We start from the raw sequence: 17,914 nt of genomic DNA, 5'->3' as shown, positions 1-17,914 counted from the left end.
CCCCGCCCTCCCGTAAGATTCAATCAGTGGGGTTTATGGTATAAGTCATGGACAGGTCACGGGCTGTGACTTTTTGTTTCTTGCCTATGATCTGTTCATGACTTTTACTAAAAATACCCATGATTAAATCATAGCCTTAGTTGTGAACAACCGCCATTCCTGAGATATTCGTAACTCTTGAGGTTCTACCATATAATAAATTTACATTGGTATTCTATTGTTTAACCATTAGATTAAAACTGTAATTGTGACCTTCTTTAATCTAGTTAATTTGTTTTGTGTTAATTGAGTTAACTGTGATTTATTGATAGCCCAAAATATAGTTAGACATCATAATCTTGGATGTCTCTTTAAAAAAGCATAATGTGAATGATGGGCCACTGGATGAAGCATGTTACAAAAACGATCTGCTGTCTGATACAATGTAAATTAAATGCTGATTTTCTTCAGACTTTCTTCATAACTATCTTTGGCCTGGTCTACGCCTAAAATCTAGGTGGACCTAGCTACGTTGGGGGGGGAGGATTCATATCCAAGAGATGTAGTTAAGCCCCAGAATTCTTCCTTCGACCTAGCTATTGCCTCAGAGAGGTGGATTAACTATGGTGACAGAAGACCTCCTTCCATTGCTGAAATAAATGTCTATACTACAATGCTGCAGCACTGTGTCTGTGCTGCCGTAGTTCAGACATAGCCTTAGAGTTCTAGGTGTTCAGCATTAAGTGCAGCTTTCATATAATGAAAAGCAGATATGTATACAGTGTCACTGATGGGATTTTAAATAAATTTGTAAGGATGAAAGTGGATAACATGCACTTAGATGTCACAAGGAGTATTCCTGATAACATTCTGCTAGACAACTAGATACATATTCAGACTATTACAGTAGGGTGACTCAAAACTGATCAGACTTCTTGCTTCTGCTCTTGATTTTGGCGTTTTAAGATGCTCCCCCTGAAAAGCTCCCTCTAAGCTTTTAGTTTATTTGGAAGTTGTGTGTTGTCCCAAACTTATAGACAGTGCAACTCTTTCCAGCCTGGACGATACCTCCTGTGCATAAGTGTGCCCTTGCTACCTGTGTTCAAGAAATGTCCTTAACATTTCCCCACTGTTGCCTTACCTTCATGTGCAAACTAACAAAACCTATTTTTATAGGAACCTCCAGAAGTTAAGTCTTTTTGGGGATATAAGCATTCTGCAGCAACATGGAAGTATATCGAATACATACCTCGGCAAGGTGGACCCAGATGGCAAAAAGATTAAGCAGTAAGTTCTTCTGTACGCACTAGCAAAAATATCATGCTGGTTCAAAGAACTGATAATGAGAATGCAGGATATTAGGTTGAAAAAGCTCCAGCTTGGTAGTGAGATTTCATCTGGTTTCTGTTTTTGTGTTCTGATAGTCATTGGTGACGTATATGAGAAGAGTTGATCTTGGTTTAGCTCCTAGCGTCTACGTGTCACAAACCATCTTCAGTTGTCACATTTTTGGTAGTCTCTGCAGACAATGCATGAAGACACAATACTTTCACTCTTGCCAAGTGATGACTCTAAAACAGAATGCAGTGGTATTGGGGCCAGGGATGGAGGAGCAGGGTTTCATTGGCACTGTATGTACTGTTGCTGTTCTGAGACTGAGTGGAAAACTGCACTAGGAATTGAAGTCACCTGACAAATTAAACACATATATACAAGAAAAATGAATTTTAGGGAACAAGTGATTTTGAATAAGGTCGTGAGTGAACTCCAAGTAAGGATTTATCATAAGACTCCATGCCTGTTTAAAATGAGAACTACTTATTTGCAGAATAATTCCTATGGGCATGTCCATATAGGAAAGCTATATTGGTATAAGCTAAGGGGTGAACTTAAACTATTATTTAATTATATCCGTATAACCCTCTTCTCTCTTCTCCCCCCCCCCCCCAATGTGGACACTCTTTTTGCAGAATCAGAGTGGCTTTTTTTTCCAATGTTGCCTGTTAGCTTAAAGTAAACGTTGATTTTTTTTATCTTAATCTATTTAAATTTTCATAATTGCGGGAAATTGTGGGGGGTGGGGTTCAGACAATAATTGTTTAATGACAGTAGACACTGAGATTCAAAAAGTTAAAACTTTATAACCGTTAAAATACAAATTGTCAACATGACATGTCAAAATCTACAAAGTAAATATGCTTAAATCAACCTCTGTGTTCTCAAGTAGCATTTTTCTTTCTTTGCCTATCTGTACATTTTTATGATCGATAGAAATATATTTTTGTCAGCTTGTGCGTATACTAAAATCGATGTCAGTCCACAAGCAGGCTTGGGAGGATTAGAATTTTTATGCCCTTTTGGAAGTGTGTAAGCTAAACTGAAAAAGCCATTCTTATTCTGGAACTAATTTCCACACAGTGGGTTTTGCTGGTATAACTGTAAAACTTACCAATGTAGACAAGCCCTGAGTGCCATAGTTTTAATCTACATTGCCGGGGCGGGGGGGGGAGGGAATCTGCTTATCCCAATATTCTAGGAGGGGAATGGGTACCCTTTCCTCTTCTGTCTGCTTACAGCTGAAGTAGCTCTGGAACTATCATAGATATCCACAGATGGATTAATATGTACATGAATATTGAACTCTCTAATGCGTAGGTCCTGACTTTAGTTTACAACATGGTGGAAATTCAGACATGCATCTCCTACTGTGTCTGTTACCCTGTTGTGCTTATGTAATGCAGAAATTGAGATCAGTGGGAGATATTATGTAACATTCATATTGTATTGCGGTACCGAGGCACAATTTATAGATATCAGAGTAAAAGCTTTTACTCTGGTTGTGGTGGTGATAGTTGTTGTTTAATAATATGCTTAGTACTCTTCCTACTATGATGATTTGTTGAATGTAGCACGGTTCTATAGTGCATAGGTTTTTTAATGCTCTATATTTGCAGTTCACTGTTTTAAATATAACTATACTACTTTTCTCTTTACAAATTCATTTTGTTTGACCATTGCTAGGGGGAAGTTCAATACATCATGTAAATGCAGTACATTGTGCAGTTACAGAAAATATGTTCCACCATTGAATTAAATGTAACTATTTTAAAACTCTTATGCCTGAGATGTTACTTCGTCATCTAACAGTTGTTAATTAATCTTAATGTTTCTAAAAATACCAATTGAGCCATTTTAAATAAGTGAATTTAGTGCTTATGAATGATGCTGGATTGACACTGCATTATCCAATGAACAGAAACAGTATGGACAGCAGTATTGTACTTGCATCCTGCATAGTCCTACCAGTGTGACTCAATCCTGACTCAGGACCATTTTCAACGGGGTGAAAATACTAGTTCAGTCTCTGTCTATTCAGTCTTTGGCTTTTCTTCTGACACTCTCAACAAGGATGCCACTTAGTGCTAATTGTGGGTGGCTTTTCAATGGACTGGTAGCCATAGAAAACTGGACTGAGACCGCCAACTCACTATCTTGTGTAGATTATTGAACAACTTTCAGAAACATTGTTACTATTGTTCTGAGACTATGTATTAAGATAGAAGTAGGGCTTATTCATCAGAAAAGTGTAGACAATTGAAAATAAAACATCCAGTCTGAAAATAAGATGACGAAATTAATAGAAATTGGTACCTATCTAGTTAAACTTGTAGAACGTAGCTTGAACTGTTAAATTCATGTGCTCTCCAAGATTAGAGGTGCCATATTCAGTTAAAGGACTTACTGGAAGTGCATTGTTAAAATGAATGGCAGTGTAGTTGGATGATAACTTCATTGTGCTTACTATTGGGCCTCATTTTTATTAGCCCAATATATGGTTATTGTGTAACATAAAATACCCTCAGTTGAGTTGTTTAAATATTTGAGACGTAGTTAGGTTAAAATAGGGTGGGTGGGACTAGAAGGGTTGGCTCAACATTAGATAGCTAGAAAAATTTAGATGAAGTGGCTGTATAGTTTTTTGGTGGACATATGGATGGCTAGTTTTGCGGCCAGAATCTAATTAGGCTTAAATTCAGGGATTTGTGTACTATTACCATGGAAAACTGCTGTACACTTTGAGTTTCTAAATGTTCAGCATCCCTGCTTTAATTGGAAGCTTACTTCTAGTACAGAACAGTATTAGAAGCTACAGCTGTGCAATTGTGGTTAATCCAATACAGTTTACAGTAATCAAAAGCAAAATGCTCAAATAGTATTTTAAACTATGTTGTTTTGAGATTAAACATACATCTAGTCATTAGAGAAGCACAACTTAAATTATTAGGCATCAAATTGAGAGAACGGTACAAGAAAACTTTTAGGCATATACAGTAATACCACATTGAACATGCACGCATTTCAAATTTACTGTTCATAATTATTGCAGAAGGAAGACTTATAAAATTAATTTGAAATATTAGATGTGTATTAAGAATGACTATATACAATATTGCAAGATATGATGAGCTTACCTTTTTAGCCCTTATTAAAGATATACATGCACATAGGCAATTTTTTTCATTTTTAATTTTCTTCTGAAATTAGATGCCCTTTACATAATGTTCTTTACTGCCTGTGTGCTTGTTTGTATACACAGTGTATACTCTGTAGAAATTTAGCTCAGAACCACTTGATTTTTGGCATGATTATCTTTTTAATTTTGTGTTACAGATCTTTGCATTGCATTCCTTGATGCCTTTAAACAGGAACATATTTAACCTGTTGCAAATACTATATTTTTCCTTCTTAAGTGACAAGTGCCATAGATTGCACATGAAGGTGTATATGCATGTGTATTAGAACACATACTGTGACTGTGTGCTCAGAAGAGCTTTTGTCAGTGGTGAGGAAGAGGAAAAATCCAGCTGGGTTTTAGCAGCTGTGGGGGATGTGATCAAAGAATTTCTTTAGAGCTAGTCCAGAGCATTTAGCTACACTGCTGAAGTTGTGTGATTCACAATTGTACATTCAAATCAAATTCCTTCCTCTCTTAGGTATGGTATGTGAACTGAATATATAACTTAAAGATCTGTTCATAAAATGTTACAGGGATGGGACAGATGGTCAGGATAGATGCAGGATACTCCTCCTGTGTGGTGAGTGTGGGCCACTTTTTTTTTTTTCTCCAAAAAGGCACATAAATCTGATACTCGGATATCTAATTTTAAAATATTGCCAGGCCCAAATCATGCTCATCCCAACTTAAACTCTTATAATTGCTGGTAATTGTAGGAATGATCCAGTATGCACACATGAAAATATTTTAAGAACCACACTATTGTATGCACTTGAGAGAGGTGTAATGAATGTGGTCAGCTAACCAGTTTCAAATATTTCAAAACCAAATTTCTCCAAATCTGGCAAAAAGCATTAACGTGCTTTTAGGGCTATATACTGTACATACTAAGCTTGCTGTTGGGCTGGGTGGGGCAGGGACTGCATTAGAGGTATCAGAGCATGAAGCATCAGAGGCTTTTTAAAGTAGTAGTTACTCATATCTGTATAACCCCAAAATGGCTGAATGGATTCCCTTAAACTTTTGTTTTAAAAAAGTTTGGCGCTGAGAAATATGGGATGCTTATCTTCAAAGGGCAATATTTTCCACAAGAGCAATCAATACATATATTCCCTTCCCAAGATAAATCACAATTGCGGCATCATTTGAGTTTGGTAGAAGTTAAAGTAGTTCAGAGCCTGATTTTTGCAGGTGCCGTACATACAGAACTTTCACTGACTACTCAAGGAGGTCTTCACATAGCACAGCTACAGAATCGCATCCTAACTGAAAGAGAAGAGTCTTTCTTGAATAAATATAGAATGCTATGCAGTTGTATTACCATATTGAGTCATATTTAATGGGGTCATTGTTGCTTATGTTTTTCTTGCAGAATACAACAGCTATTTGAAGAAATATTGGGCAATAGCAGGCAATTGAAGTGGTTGTCTTGTGGGTTTATGCTGCAAATAGTCACTCCCACATCATTGTCATCTTTATCAAACCCCATTGCCAACACCATGGAACACCTGAGTTTGCTGGACAACCACATCCCTGGTAATACCACTCTTATCACTGCAGTTGAATTGGAGCGCTTTGTGAATCTGCGCTCACTCGCCTTGGATTTCTGTGATTTTACAGCTGAAATGGCAAGAGTCCTGGCTGATAGCAACCATGTGCCTTTGCATCGACTCTCTCTTCTGGTCCACAAAATTTCCATAATGCACAAGTCCTTGGAAAACATGCCAGAAGATGAGAATTGGAAGGCACTGACACGTAACAGCACTAATCTTCGGGTCTATATTATGGCTTTTGATATCAAGAGTGATGACATGCTAAGAATTCTTAAGCCCAGTATCCCACTAGAGAGGATTCACTTTGACAGCTACAGCACTTGTGTTTCAGGGGCTGTTGTTGACCTCATATCCAGGCAGTATGACAAGTTTCTCACTCATTTTATATTAATGAATGATGTGATAGATATGTCTGGTTTCCCAGATCTTAGTGACAACCGTAATGAAGATCCACTGGTTTTGTTAGCGTGGAGGTGCACAAGGCTCTCTCTCCTAGCAGTTCATGGTAGGTAATTCTATGCCCAAACATAGTAAGTGACTTTGACTTTTTTTTACGCTTTAGTCTTTTTTCTAAAAATCACAATCGTACACTTTGTATTAATATCATTAGTTACTGCCCTAAAAATTCCTGCAAGAGGTGTTAATTGTAGAAGCTGTTTTATAAAGATACTGAAAAAACACATTCTCATACCATCAAACTTGAAAGTGTAAAGTCATTCCACATACTATAGTTACAGTTATTGCATAACAAATCACGTAACTAGTAAGTTACTGATTGTAAACAAATTTTCCTATGCAACTCTGCTCTCACTTGGAGTTTACTAGGTTGCTTGTGTAAATGAGGATGAGTGAGAATTTTTCTTCTAAGGGTCCAAAAAAAAAAAAAGGTGGTATATAATATTCTATGCTCTGGAAAGCTTATTTTGAGTGTGTGGAGGATCTTTATTGCATTAAACTATGTATTATCCAGAGAGTATCTATGCTTGTGGATATGAGAATTGGAAATGTTTGCTGCTTAGTATTAGTTCATTTTGCAGTGAGGTGTTATGTGATCTTACTTCCTGGCTGTAAATATGTATGGCCCACAATGAAGCTAGGGTGAGAGGAGATGTGTATTACCAATCTAGTGAGGATCTAACAGCAACTAACAGGCTGAAGTGTTGGCTGACAAAGTTTGGACTATATTCTCTCAGTTTGATCTACTTGCAGGAGGGAGAGTAGCATAAACTGCATTTCTCATCCCCTGAAATAGTTTTAGGTGAGTGCCTGGCCAAATGCCACCATACACTAGTCATTGTCTGTACTAATATTTTATTACTGTAAACCTCTAATCCATTCTGAACTTAGGCTCAGAGAGAGAGGAACTTACTCTTATGTATTATCTGACTTCAACTAGTGACCTACAGCAGACAAAAGTAGGTAATATTCATTTAACAAATATAGGGAAATGAAATACTAATATAACACTAGTAGTGTGGCTCTTCATATCTTATGTGGACCAGCCACAGGAGGTTTGAGTCTGCTGGTGCTTATAGATAAGGGACTTCGGCCTCAATCCTGTGATCTGCTCTATAGGCGTGGACCCCTGCTCCTTCTTCAAACAGCTTGCACGATGGGGGTGTTTAATCCTTTAGCTCAAGTGGCAGAGGGTCATGTTTTTAGCACCAAAGGGCATGGGTTCAAACGCCACTGTTTGCCCCAAAGTGGGGGGGAGTCAGATACTTGCAAGAAAGAGTCTTCAGATGACAAACTTTAATTCTTTTCCATTGGAAATCAGATAGGGAAGATTAAATTCTTTGATTTTCTTTATAATCGCTATAAGTTTCCTAGAGTCAAATGTCAGTTCTAACTCTATGCAACCAGCACATCTGAGGCTGTCTACTCTACAGCTTATGTCAGTATAACTTAGGTCGCTTAGGGGTGTGAATAAATCACACCCAGGAGTGACTTAAGTTACACCAACATAAGCGCCGGTGTAGCGTTGTCGGTGGGAGAGCTTCTCCTGCCAACATAGCTACTGCTGCTTGCAGGGGCTTGAGTAGTTAAGCCAATGGGAGAGCTCTCTTCCATCGGTTTAGAGTGGCGATATGAGAGAGCTTACAGCTGCGCCGCTGTATAGTATAGCTGTGCTGTATGTGATTTTGGGTGCCTCGCTTTAGCCACCTAACTTTTAAAATTTAACCAAATTGTTATTGATTTGATGCAGTTATTATCCCAAAAACTTTGCTCACAATTCAGGGGGGGGAATTCAGAAATCCTCCAAGACACATCTAATATAAAATATAAAGAAACAGCTGTGTAAATTTACAAGCTAACAAATCCAGCATCAGAAATGTACAGTGTTGTCACATGTCTATCCAGCAAACATTCAGGTAAAGCAATAGAAAAGCAAAATTTTAATAATCTTTATTAAGCAGAGAATTGGAAATTATATAATTGTCAGATCTTTTTATACTGTTTAAAAGATAGTAACTTAGTGTAACTTTTTATTGTCTACTAAGTGGGAGAAAAGACAGATGCCCAAATAGGTAAAATCAGATCCCAAGATGAAATACTTTCAGTTGTGCTTCTCGTAACTTGCCTAAATTGGGAAAATATGCTCTTTTTCTTCTTTATGCTACCAGGCTGCCTGGAAGTTATTTTGTCAGCTGAAATAAAAATAACATCTGAGTTCTGTGTTCACTTCCAAGTTCTTAAATATTTTAAGCTAACACTACATTTTTGCTGTAACAGGTTCCAAATGCAGCAGTTTATCTTAAGAATCAATTTTAGTTTTTCAGAAAAGGCTAAAATATTCATATTGGATGCTCTGTTCTCCATAATTTCTACTGCTTTTTAAGGAAGCATTGTTTTTATTGTTCTTATAAACAGGACAGCTTCTAAACTTTTTTACAATTCAGAAATCACAAGTTCTATCCTGTTAGGTCCTGATTGGCAGTAAAAAAAACCAACCACTTCTAAAGTTAACACTGAGACAATTTTTAAGGGAGTCTGACTTGTTGATAACTACATCTAATGTTGTAGCAGCTAGAGGAGAGGCAGGGGAAGAGAATCTTCTCTTGCGTCCATTCCCTGTACTCTCAGAAGAAGTTAATGAACTCTATTTATACCTGTCCCCTCCTCTTGCAATTTGTCTAAGTACTTGTATGTAACAATTACCAAAAAAAAAAAAAAACCCTTTTAAGCTCAACACAGCAATTTGTTCTTTTTTAAAACAAAAACCAAACGCCGGGTTTTAGTGCCACCCACTAACAATTTAATCCCCTTCTATCTGATACTCTTTCCCCCCAAAAAGGCTGTAAACGGCCTTCAAGCCAGAATGAACTATTCTGTAGCTTAGCTGTGACAGCTCAGAGAATGGTAACTAGTCAGTTACTAGGATTTACTTGATCTGCATCTGTCTGACTGGCTGTTTGTCACTAGATCAGGTAAGGCTAAAAGAAATCTACCTCACTAGTGCCTCATGCAAAAGTGCTTTCTCACTGGGGCCTTAAGATTTTTTTCTGCTTTACAGAGAAACATCTGCTACCTACCTTAGAGTGAATCTTCCTGAAGCAATAAGAGTGAGGAAGTACCGAGGCAGTCTCTGGGGCTGAAAAGCAAGCCCACCTAGCTGGCATGAAAAGGAGGGAGAATCTTCCCTGTGGGGCAAAGGCACTCCCTGAGGCAGCCTTAGACTTTGGGGAAGAGGTGCTTCAAGATTTCATGATGTAAGGGATCTCTACAAGCCCCTCCTTGTGAAGTGTTTGGTTGGATTGGGGTCCTTTCTGGCTCCTAAAATCTTACCAGAAGGATAGTCATTCCTTCCAGAAGTTAACATGAAAAGCTATAGGGGTCATGATAGCCGCCTTAGTATTCAGAAGGCTAATCCAGGGAATAGCGTTCCTCCAAATCATGTACCTGAATCACCCTTGTTTGGCTGCCCCCTTTGTTCTTGTGAGTGTTCTTGTTCTTTCTCTCAGTAAAGACCTATTCATTCTGAATTATATAGTGGACTGGCTAAGCTCATTCAAGATTCTTCGGGAAAGTAGTACCTAAAAGTGGAGTTCTTGATTGGGTTTGGTATCCTACAGCCTTCTAGGCCTCCTGATGTTCCTTGTACATTGAGACTTCCAGCCCACTGTACTAGACAGGGGAAGCATCAGTGAGTGAACATTACAAAGTTGCCTCTTGGAGTTCCTTGCTCTTTCATTAGGCATTACCACTGATCATGTCAGCATCTGCATGTGCCCTGGACTGCAGAGTGCTTTGAGCAGTGCTTCTGTGGGAAGCTTCAGGTGCAGTAGGTGAAAGATTCTCATTCCCCTTTCTTCATCATACTCGCTCATTTAATTCAGCCTCCCCTGTCTTCTCTCCTCCCCACTGAGATGTTTCCTCATAGGTTGCCTGCTATACAGAATCCACTATCTACATTGAAGACCATTCCCGAGAGAGTCAAACCTTGTTTGTATTTACCAGATAACTTTCTGTGGCTTGGATGAGACTGTAGTTTCATCCGCTTTACTGGGCTTTCCAAGTCCAGACTTCGACAAGAGAATTTGCATCTTAGGTGGGAAGAAGAGTAAGCTTATAGCTACTTCATACTAGAAGGAATAAACTGGAGAAGCAAAGGGGAGGGCACCCTAAAGAAGAGGAAAAATGTGCTTAGTGGTATCGATGAGGTAGGAGGAACCCAGCATGTTTTCTCAGCCAACCTACAGAAAGCAAGTTCGCAAGTAATTGAGAATATAATTTGCCTTTTTCTTCACTTTCTGGGGGAAATACAATATGAACTTCTAGTAGGTAGCAAAGACAACTAAAATTAAATATGACAATTATAAAATTAAGATAATTTTGCAATTGAGTGAAAAAGTTTTCAGCATTAAAGGGACTTGACTTTCATGAAAAGTGCCATGATCTGTGAGGAAAGATCACAATCACTGCGAAAATGGAATCTGGTAATGGAAAAATAGGTAACACAGCAAAATCAAACCTCTTCAGAATTCCTCTGTACTACAAACACAGTTTTAATGCAGTTCTTACACCTATACTTTCACTTAAGATGATTAATCATGCACTCTTCCTTGCACATGACACCTATAAACTGTCAAGTAGTTTAGGTCTAAAATATTTGGTTTGTCCCAGAGTCTAAATAAATCTTCTATTACTACAAATTTTTATTTATTCTTTATAGGGGGAGGGGGCAGATCCAACAAAGTTCGACGGGAGGGAGAACTACTTACAATGTTCTGAAATTTTTTTTCCTCTCTTGATAAGAATAATTTTGAGCCTTATGGCTTGTAACTTTTAAGAAATGCAGAAAAAAAGGTTGCCAAATGGAAAAGGAGAAAAATCATTTGGGGAAAATGTCAGGGTTCTCAGGTTTTAAACACTTTAATAAAGCAGTTCTGCAATGAAGTGACCGCTTTTTTTTCCCCCCACCCTCCCAGGTTACACAGTGTGGGCCCATAACCTCATTGCAATCGCTCGTCTTCGTGGCTCTGATTTGAAAGTGCTTGAAGTCACAGAAGAAAGCATTGATTTTGACCAAGGTGAACTGGCTGATCAGGATGTGGATCCAGTACATAACCTCATTGAGCAGGTATCCCTTGGATTGGGTCGACCTTGGCATGCAGTCATGGACCTAGAATTACTCAGTGTCTTCACCGAGCCAACTCGTCATTTTTATAGAGAGATGCAAAGCTTCAGTGAAGGCATTTAGCTCTTTTTTTTTATTTACAATTCCTGTGGTTACATATGCAAGTAGGATCCTATTATGTTTTTCAGTAGTGTGAATTAACCCCTTTTGTGCTGTGTTTAATCAGTATTAGATATATAGAATTATATATGTGTATTCTACTTCTTGATCAAAGAACGTAGTCGGGTATTGGTTTAGAAGCTGAAAGTGGCAACGTTTAGGGCTTTCACGGTTAATGGACTTGTCTACCAAACCTTATAGAGATACAGCCAAAGGTTGTCTGAGGTTGCCGGCTAACTATATTTTTTACTGAGTAACTGCATCTTCTATTATTTTACTATTATGTCGGAGTTTAGTGCTCAGGAGCCAATTTTTAAATATCCATAGCCCAGTGGATTTGTATGCAATCATTGTCATATAATCTGGTAGTATGCTACTTATTAGGCTTCAAAAAGTAGAAGGAAGAGAAGACTACCCAATGCCAGTTCACTGTAAACTTTCACTTTAATTTCACATGCAGTTTCTGAAGCATGAATTACTACTACTCTCTAAATTTTTTCTCATTTATTAAGCAGTCATCTGTAGCACTGTGTAGCTTTTTTCAGTTACTCACCTGAATTTGTGAGCTCTTAGACTATAAATTGTAGGATTTCTGATCCTTTGTAAATTCGTCATAGCTTCTTATTCTCATGATCTGTCAGTTTCTCCATACGAGTTAGCTTTGGGCCCAGATTTAAAAGGAAATATAAGTTTACACATTCCGATGGGGTAAAACCATAACAATGAAGCTATAAATTTAAATGTACATTCTTGCAAACAAACATTAGTCGTGAAATCCCTAGCAACCAAGTCACTGGACTTTCTCTGTCAGCGCCTGTGTCAGCTGCCAAAGAATAGATTAAAAATGAAGAAGTGCCCACATGCTGGCAGGGGCAGGCCAACTGTTGGTCTGCCAGATACTGCTAGATTGTAATATATAAGGTCGAATTTCGACCTGTGGTACACAGCTGTGCTGTGGCTCAGTCAGCAACCTCAGAACTCTTAAACAAACATGCACCTGTTTCACTGTGAATAGTGAATGTAAAGGAAGGAAAGGAAATAAATGCAAAGCTTGTTCTATCACAGGTATGAGCTGCTATGATGCATGAAGAACATTCCATGAAGTATGTTTTAAAATCTTGTTATATCTGAGAGGCTTTAAAAGCCGATTTAACTGTTTCAGGGCAACCGCGGTACAGACGTGGTCTCTGTGAGACTTCCACCTGACCCCAGTTTTAAGTGGTACGAATGTTGTGCATTTAATGTTAAAGGACAGTCTGCAATAATTAAAGTAAGTGGCCAACGTGGGTGCCCAGCAGTGCTGAGACCTGGCTGCTATATTGTAAGCTTTGGAAAACACAATTTATGCAACAGATGTCCAGATATGATTCTATTTATGGAAAAAGTTTATATGTGTTTTACAAATGGTTTTACCATCTTATATTAAAATGACCTTTTGACAGGTGTGCGCTGTTTTGTCTCCAGTGAGCACATACCATGCGGATTTTATATGTACATCAGTAGAGTGAATCCACTGGCACAGTGTGTGTATATGCCAGATGTGGTGAGATTTTATCTTATAAATGTGATCAGATTAAAAAACTCCTGACAGAAAATGTAAGGAAACCAGCTGAATGTTTGAACTGATGACTGATGTTGTATGGTTTATGTTAAATGTATATTCTTTTAATCAATGAATAAAGCATTAAAAACTGATCATTGTAAAATATTTTATTGTATCAGCATGAGGATTTTTAGCATTAAGCTGCAGCAATCATTCATAAATTGTGTATAATTGTTAGTTCCCATTGTGTTGAAGTGCAGCAAAGCTTAAAGTCTAAAGTAAATCATACAGTAAATTATTCTTAGTTGGCTGATATTTTGCAAAAATGTTGATAAAGTACTTAACAAAAATTAGACCAGCTAGCACAGACCGAATATTGCACATTTGATATGGTTTACTAGTCTGATACAGTAAATCGTAGATTGAAGAATATAGAAGACTGACTGAGAAATTCCTGCACCAGTTGCAACTGCTTAACTCAAAATCTAATGTGCTCTAGAAAACTGTAGTATTCATGTCAGTGTCCCACTATTAAATAGATTATGAATACCTACAATGCTTCAGTTTGACATTTTATCTATTTTTATAAATCTAATTACATATTGTGGATGAAAATTGCACGTTTGGTAAACTGGTATAAAGAACTGCCACACCATAGCAGTGACTAGCTGTGCCATGAGAACTGTCAAGTGGCTGTTTACAGTGTGCTTGTGTGCCAAATATTAGTTTAATCCTGATTATTGAAGATGAAAGTTTAGGATAACAAACTACTACTAATCATATAAACCATGCTGCTTACTAACATGTGTTACAGGGTCTCCTTAATTTCTTTTATTAAGTCTACAAAACAATCATTTAACTCATCCTCTTTTGAAAAGGAAAGTAGCTTTAGGTGTGGGTAGTAGAGGTGAGAGGGGAAACAGAACTATAGCCTGTTTCTTATTACAGTAACATCAGATGAAAGGCAGAAATGCACACATGTCATTATGACTCTATTGCCTTTGAGCACTAGTATTGTGGGTTCAGATCCAGGACTCAGTTAGGGTGTAAGCCCAGTACTGCCTATAAAGCAGCTTGCAGTAGAAGGGGTGCTACCATTATTTAACTTTAACCTTAAATTTAAGTCTCCAGTTGTCCAGGATGAAGCTAAGATCAAGTAGAACTTAATGAACAGGGTAAGTGTTCCTTTGCTTAAAAAACAAACAAAATCCCCAACCATGTTAATATCCAATGTTTTGTGCGACTAGATTGTAAGCCCTAGAGAGAGGTGCTATTCTGCATCAAATTTGTTCTTAAAACTAGTGGCAAATATTGTTTCTCTTTCTAAACCATTCCTTTTGTTTGCTTTTAACTAATTTCCCAGACTTAAGGGTAAGAATGACCTAGAACAGCAGAACAAATGGTTCATTTTCTCGACTAATGTAAAGGAATGCATGTTCTTTCTCTTAACTATTGGAATCATAGAGATGTAGGACTGGAAGGGACCTTGAAGTCAAGTCCAGCCCCTTGTGCTGTGGCAGGACCAACTAAAACTAGACCATCCCTGACAGGTGTTTGTCCAACTTGTTTTTAAAAGCTTCCAGTGATGGGGACTCCACAACCCCCCTTGGAAGCCTATTCCAGAGCTTAACTACCCTTATAGTTAGAAAGTTTTCCCTAATATAGAACCTAAATCTCCCTTGCTGCAGATTAAGCCAGTTACTACTTGTCCTACCTTCTGTAGACATGGAAAACAGTTGATGACCATCCTCTTTTTAACAGTCCTTAACATATTGGAAGACTATCAGGTTGCCCGTCAGTTCTCAAGACTGAACATGCCCAGTTTTGTGGGGGGTTTTCAACCTTTCCTCATAGATCAGGTTTTCTATACTTTTTTTTTTTTCTTGCTCTCCTTTGGACTCTTTCCAATTTATCCACATCCTTCTTAAATTGTAGTGCCCAAAATTGGACACACTACTCCAGCTGGGGCCTCACCAGTGCTGAGTGGAGCAGGACGATTACCTCCTATGTCTTACATATAACACTCCTGCTAATACATCCCAGAATCATATTAGCCTTTTTTGCAGCTGCAGCACATTGATGACTCTCATTCAGTTTGTGGTCCGCTATAACCACCAGGTCCTTTTCAGCAGTACTACCAGCTAGCCAGTTTATTCCCCATTTTGTTGTGCATTTGATTTTTCCTTCCTCAGTGAAGTACTTTGCACTTGTCTTTATTGAATTTCATCTTGTTGAATTCAGACCAATTCTCCAATTTGTCAGTCATTTTGAATTTTAAACCTGTCCTCCGAAGTGCTTGCAACCCCTTTCAGCTTGGTGTCATCTGCAGATTTTATAAGCACGCTCTCCACTCTATCATCCAAATTGTTAATACATGTATTGAATAATACTGGACCCAGGATTGACACTTGTGGGACCCCATTAGATATGCCCTCCCAATTTGACAGCAAACCATGGATAACTACTCCTTGAGTACAGTCTTTCAGTCAGGTGTTACCCACCTTATAGTAAATTCATCTAGACCACATTTCCCTCGTTTGCTTATGAGACCGTAATGCACATCTGTGTCAAAAGCCTTCCTAAAATCAAGGTATATCACGTCTACTGCTTCCCCCCAACCCCAGCCACTAGGTCAATAATACTGTTAGAAAAAGGAAATGAAGTTGGTTTGGCATGATTAGTTCTTGACCAATCCATGCTAACTAGTCCTTATAACCCTGCTATCCTCCAGGTGCTTACACATTGATTGCTTAATAATTTGCTCCAGTATCTTTTCAGATATTGAAGTTAGGCTGACTGGTCTGCAAATCCCTGGGCCCTCCTGTTCCCATTTTTAAAGCTGGGCCCTGTGTTTGCCCTTCTCCAGTCTCCTGGGACCTCTCCTGTCCTCTAGGAGTTCTCAGACATCATTGCTACTGGCTCAGAGATTGCTTCAGCTAGTTCCTTAAGTACCCTACGACGAATTTCATCTTGCCCTGCTGATTTAAATGCATCTAATTTATCTAAATATTCTTTAACCTGTTCTTCCCCTACTTTGGCTTGTATTCCTTCCCCCTGGTTGTCAATAGTAATTGTGTTGAGTATCTTGTCATCCTTTTTAGTGAAGACTAAAGCAAAATAAGAATTAAGCACCTCTGCTTTCTTGATGTCATCAGTTATTAGCTCTCCTTCCCACCTACATAGAGGACCTGCACTTTCCTTCGTCTTTCTCTTGCTCTTCATGTATTTAAAGAATGAAGTTTTGCCTTTTATGTCCCTTTCCCAGTATAAAACTCATTTTGTGCCTTAGCCTTTCTGATTTTGTCCCTACATATTTGTGCTGTTCTTTTTGTACTCCTCCATATCAGTTTGACCATGTTTCCATTTTTGTATGTTTCCTTTCTGATTTTCAGGTTATTAAAGAGCTCCTGGTGGAGCCATGTTGGCCTCTTACTATTCTTCCTATCTTTCTTTTGCATGAGAATAGTTCACAGTTTTGCCTTTTAATATTGTCTCCTTGGGAACAGCCAGCTCTCCTGAATTCCTTTTTCCCTTAGATTTTCTTCTCATGGGACCTTACCTACTAATTCTGTGTTTGTTAAAGGTTTGTACATAAATAGCTAGAATATTTAAACTTAAAATAATCATGTACAGTTGAAGTACATTTTGATAATGGATATCTACTTACACAATTGTATTTGAATTTTACAAATCTTCCTTTGATCAGTAATCATCTTTATTTAACCTCTGAACATGTGTGGAATGTTGCACCCTAGGGGAAACATGATTAGTCTGAACTGATACTGCAAATCTTAGATTCCTCCAAATTGGAAAATTCAATAAGAAATGTGGATAAAGTGTTATTAAAATACCTTGTAGTTTGGACAGTGCTAGGGAAATATACATGTGTAAATCAGAGTAATAGCTTCATAAATATAACCTAATAAACTGAGTGTGGGTATCAGAGTGGAAGAATTTGAATTTTTCTGATTAAAAAACAAAAAAGGTTGAGCTGCTATAAAATTAATTTGAAAATTTGTGCTATTGTAACTTTAGATTTAAATTTATAATGAACTAAACTATAAATGCTGGGTGGGGAGTTTAAAATGCCATTACTGCTGGGGTATCTTATCTGAACCTTACTAAAGTGTTAACTTTCCAAAAATATTTTGCTTATAAGCCCCTGATCCTGCAAACACTGATGCAGAACTTTGCTCTCATTGACTTCAATGGGGCTGTTGTGTATCCTTACATTTAAGCACAAAAAGTGTTTGCAGCATAGGGGCTAGAATTGTTTATTAAACTTTTTAGTATCATAAAAGCTGTCACTGCAAAATAAAATTGCTTCATTGTTAACCATGAAAAGTTTAGATGTTCAATACAATAAGTTAGAACTCTTTTTTAAAAAAAAAAAAAAAAAAAAATTCAGTAGGTGTATACAGGAGCCTAAAGTTGTGCTACTAAGTTGTTTAGGTTTCAGAGTTTGAAAATCTTACCCTTGGGAGGATTGACTTCAAACCCTGATGGAGGAGCAAATAGGTTAGTGAAAACATTTCATCTTTCTTGACTCATGGCAGCTCATTGTATTGAAATGTGGGGGTGGTTGC

General features: G+C 37.9%; 1 protein-coding gene across 1 annotated transcript in view; it reads left to right on the top strand.

Annotated features, from left to right (window-relative positions):
• The window catches only part of FBXO33 (F-box protein 33), a 28,907-nt gene extending 15,427 nt beyond the window's left edge, over positions 1 to 13,480 (top strand). The window contains exons 2-4 of the mRNA XM_024195961.2: positions 1,156 to 1,266; positions 5,868 to 6,553; positions 11,478 to 13,480. Coding sequence (XP_024051729.1) covers positions 1,156 to 1,266; positions 5,868 to 6,553; positions 11,478 to 11,749 — 1,069 coding nt within the window. The 3' untranslated portion in view covers positions 11,750 to 13,480. The remainder of the gene's footprint in view (positions 1 to 1,155; positions 1,267 to 5,867; positions 6,554 to 11,477) is intronic.
• The last annotated feature ends 4,434 nt before the right edge of the window (positions 13,481 to 17,914 follow it).

The sequence above is a fragment of the Terrapene carolina genome, unplaced genomic scaffold (assembly GCF_002925995.2).
Source record: "Terrapene carolina triunguis isolate 2854851 unplaced genomic scaffold, T_m_triunguis-2.0 Scaffold96, whole genome shotgun sequence".
In the NCBI taxonomy this organism is placed as follows: Eukaryota; Metazoa; Chordata; order Testudines; family Emydidae; genus Terrapene; species Terrapene triunguis.
Note: the sequence above shows the minus strand (reverse complement) of the source record. Positions and strands in the feature narration are given on the sequence as shown.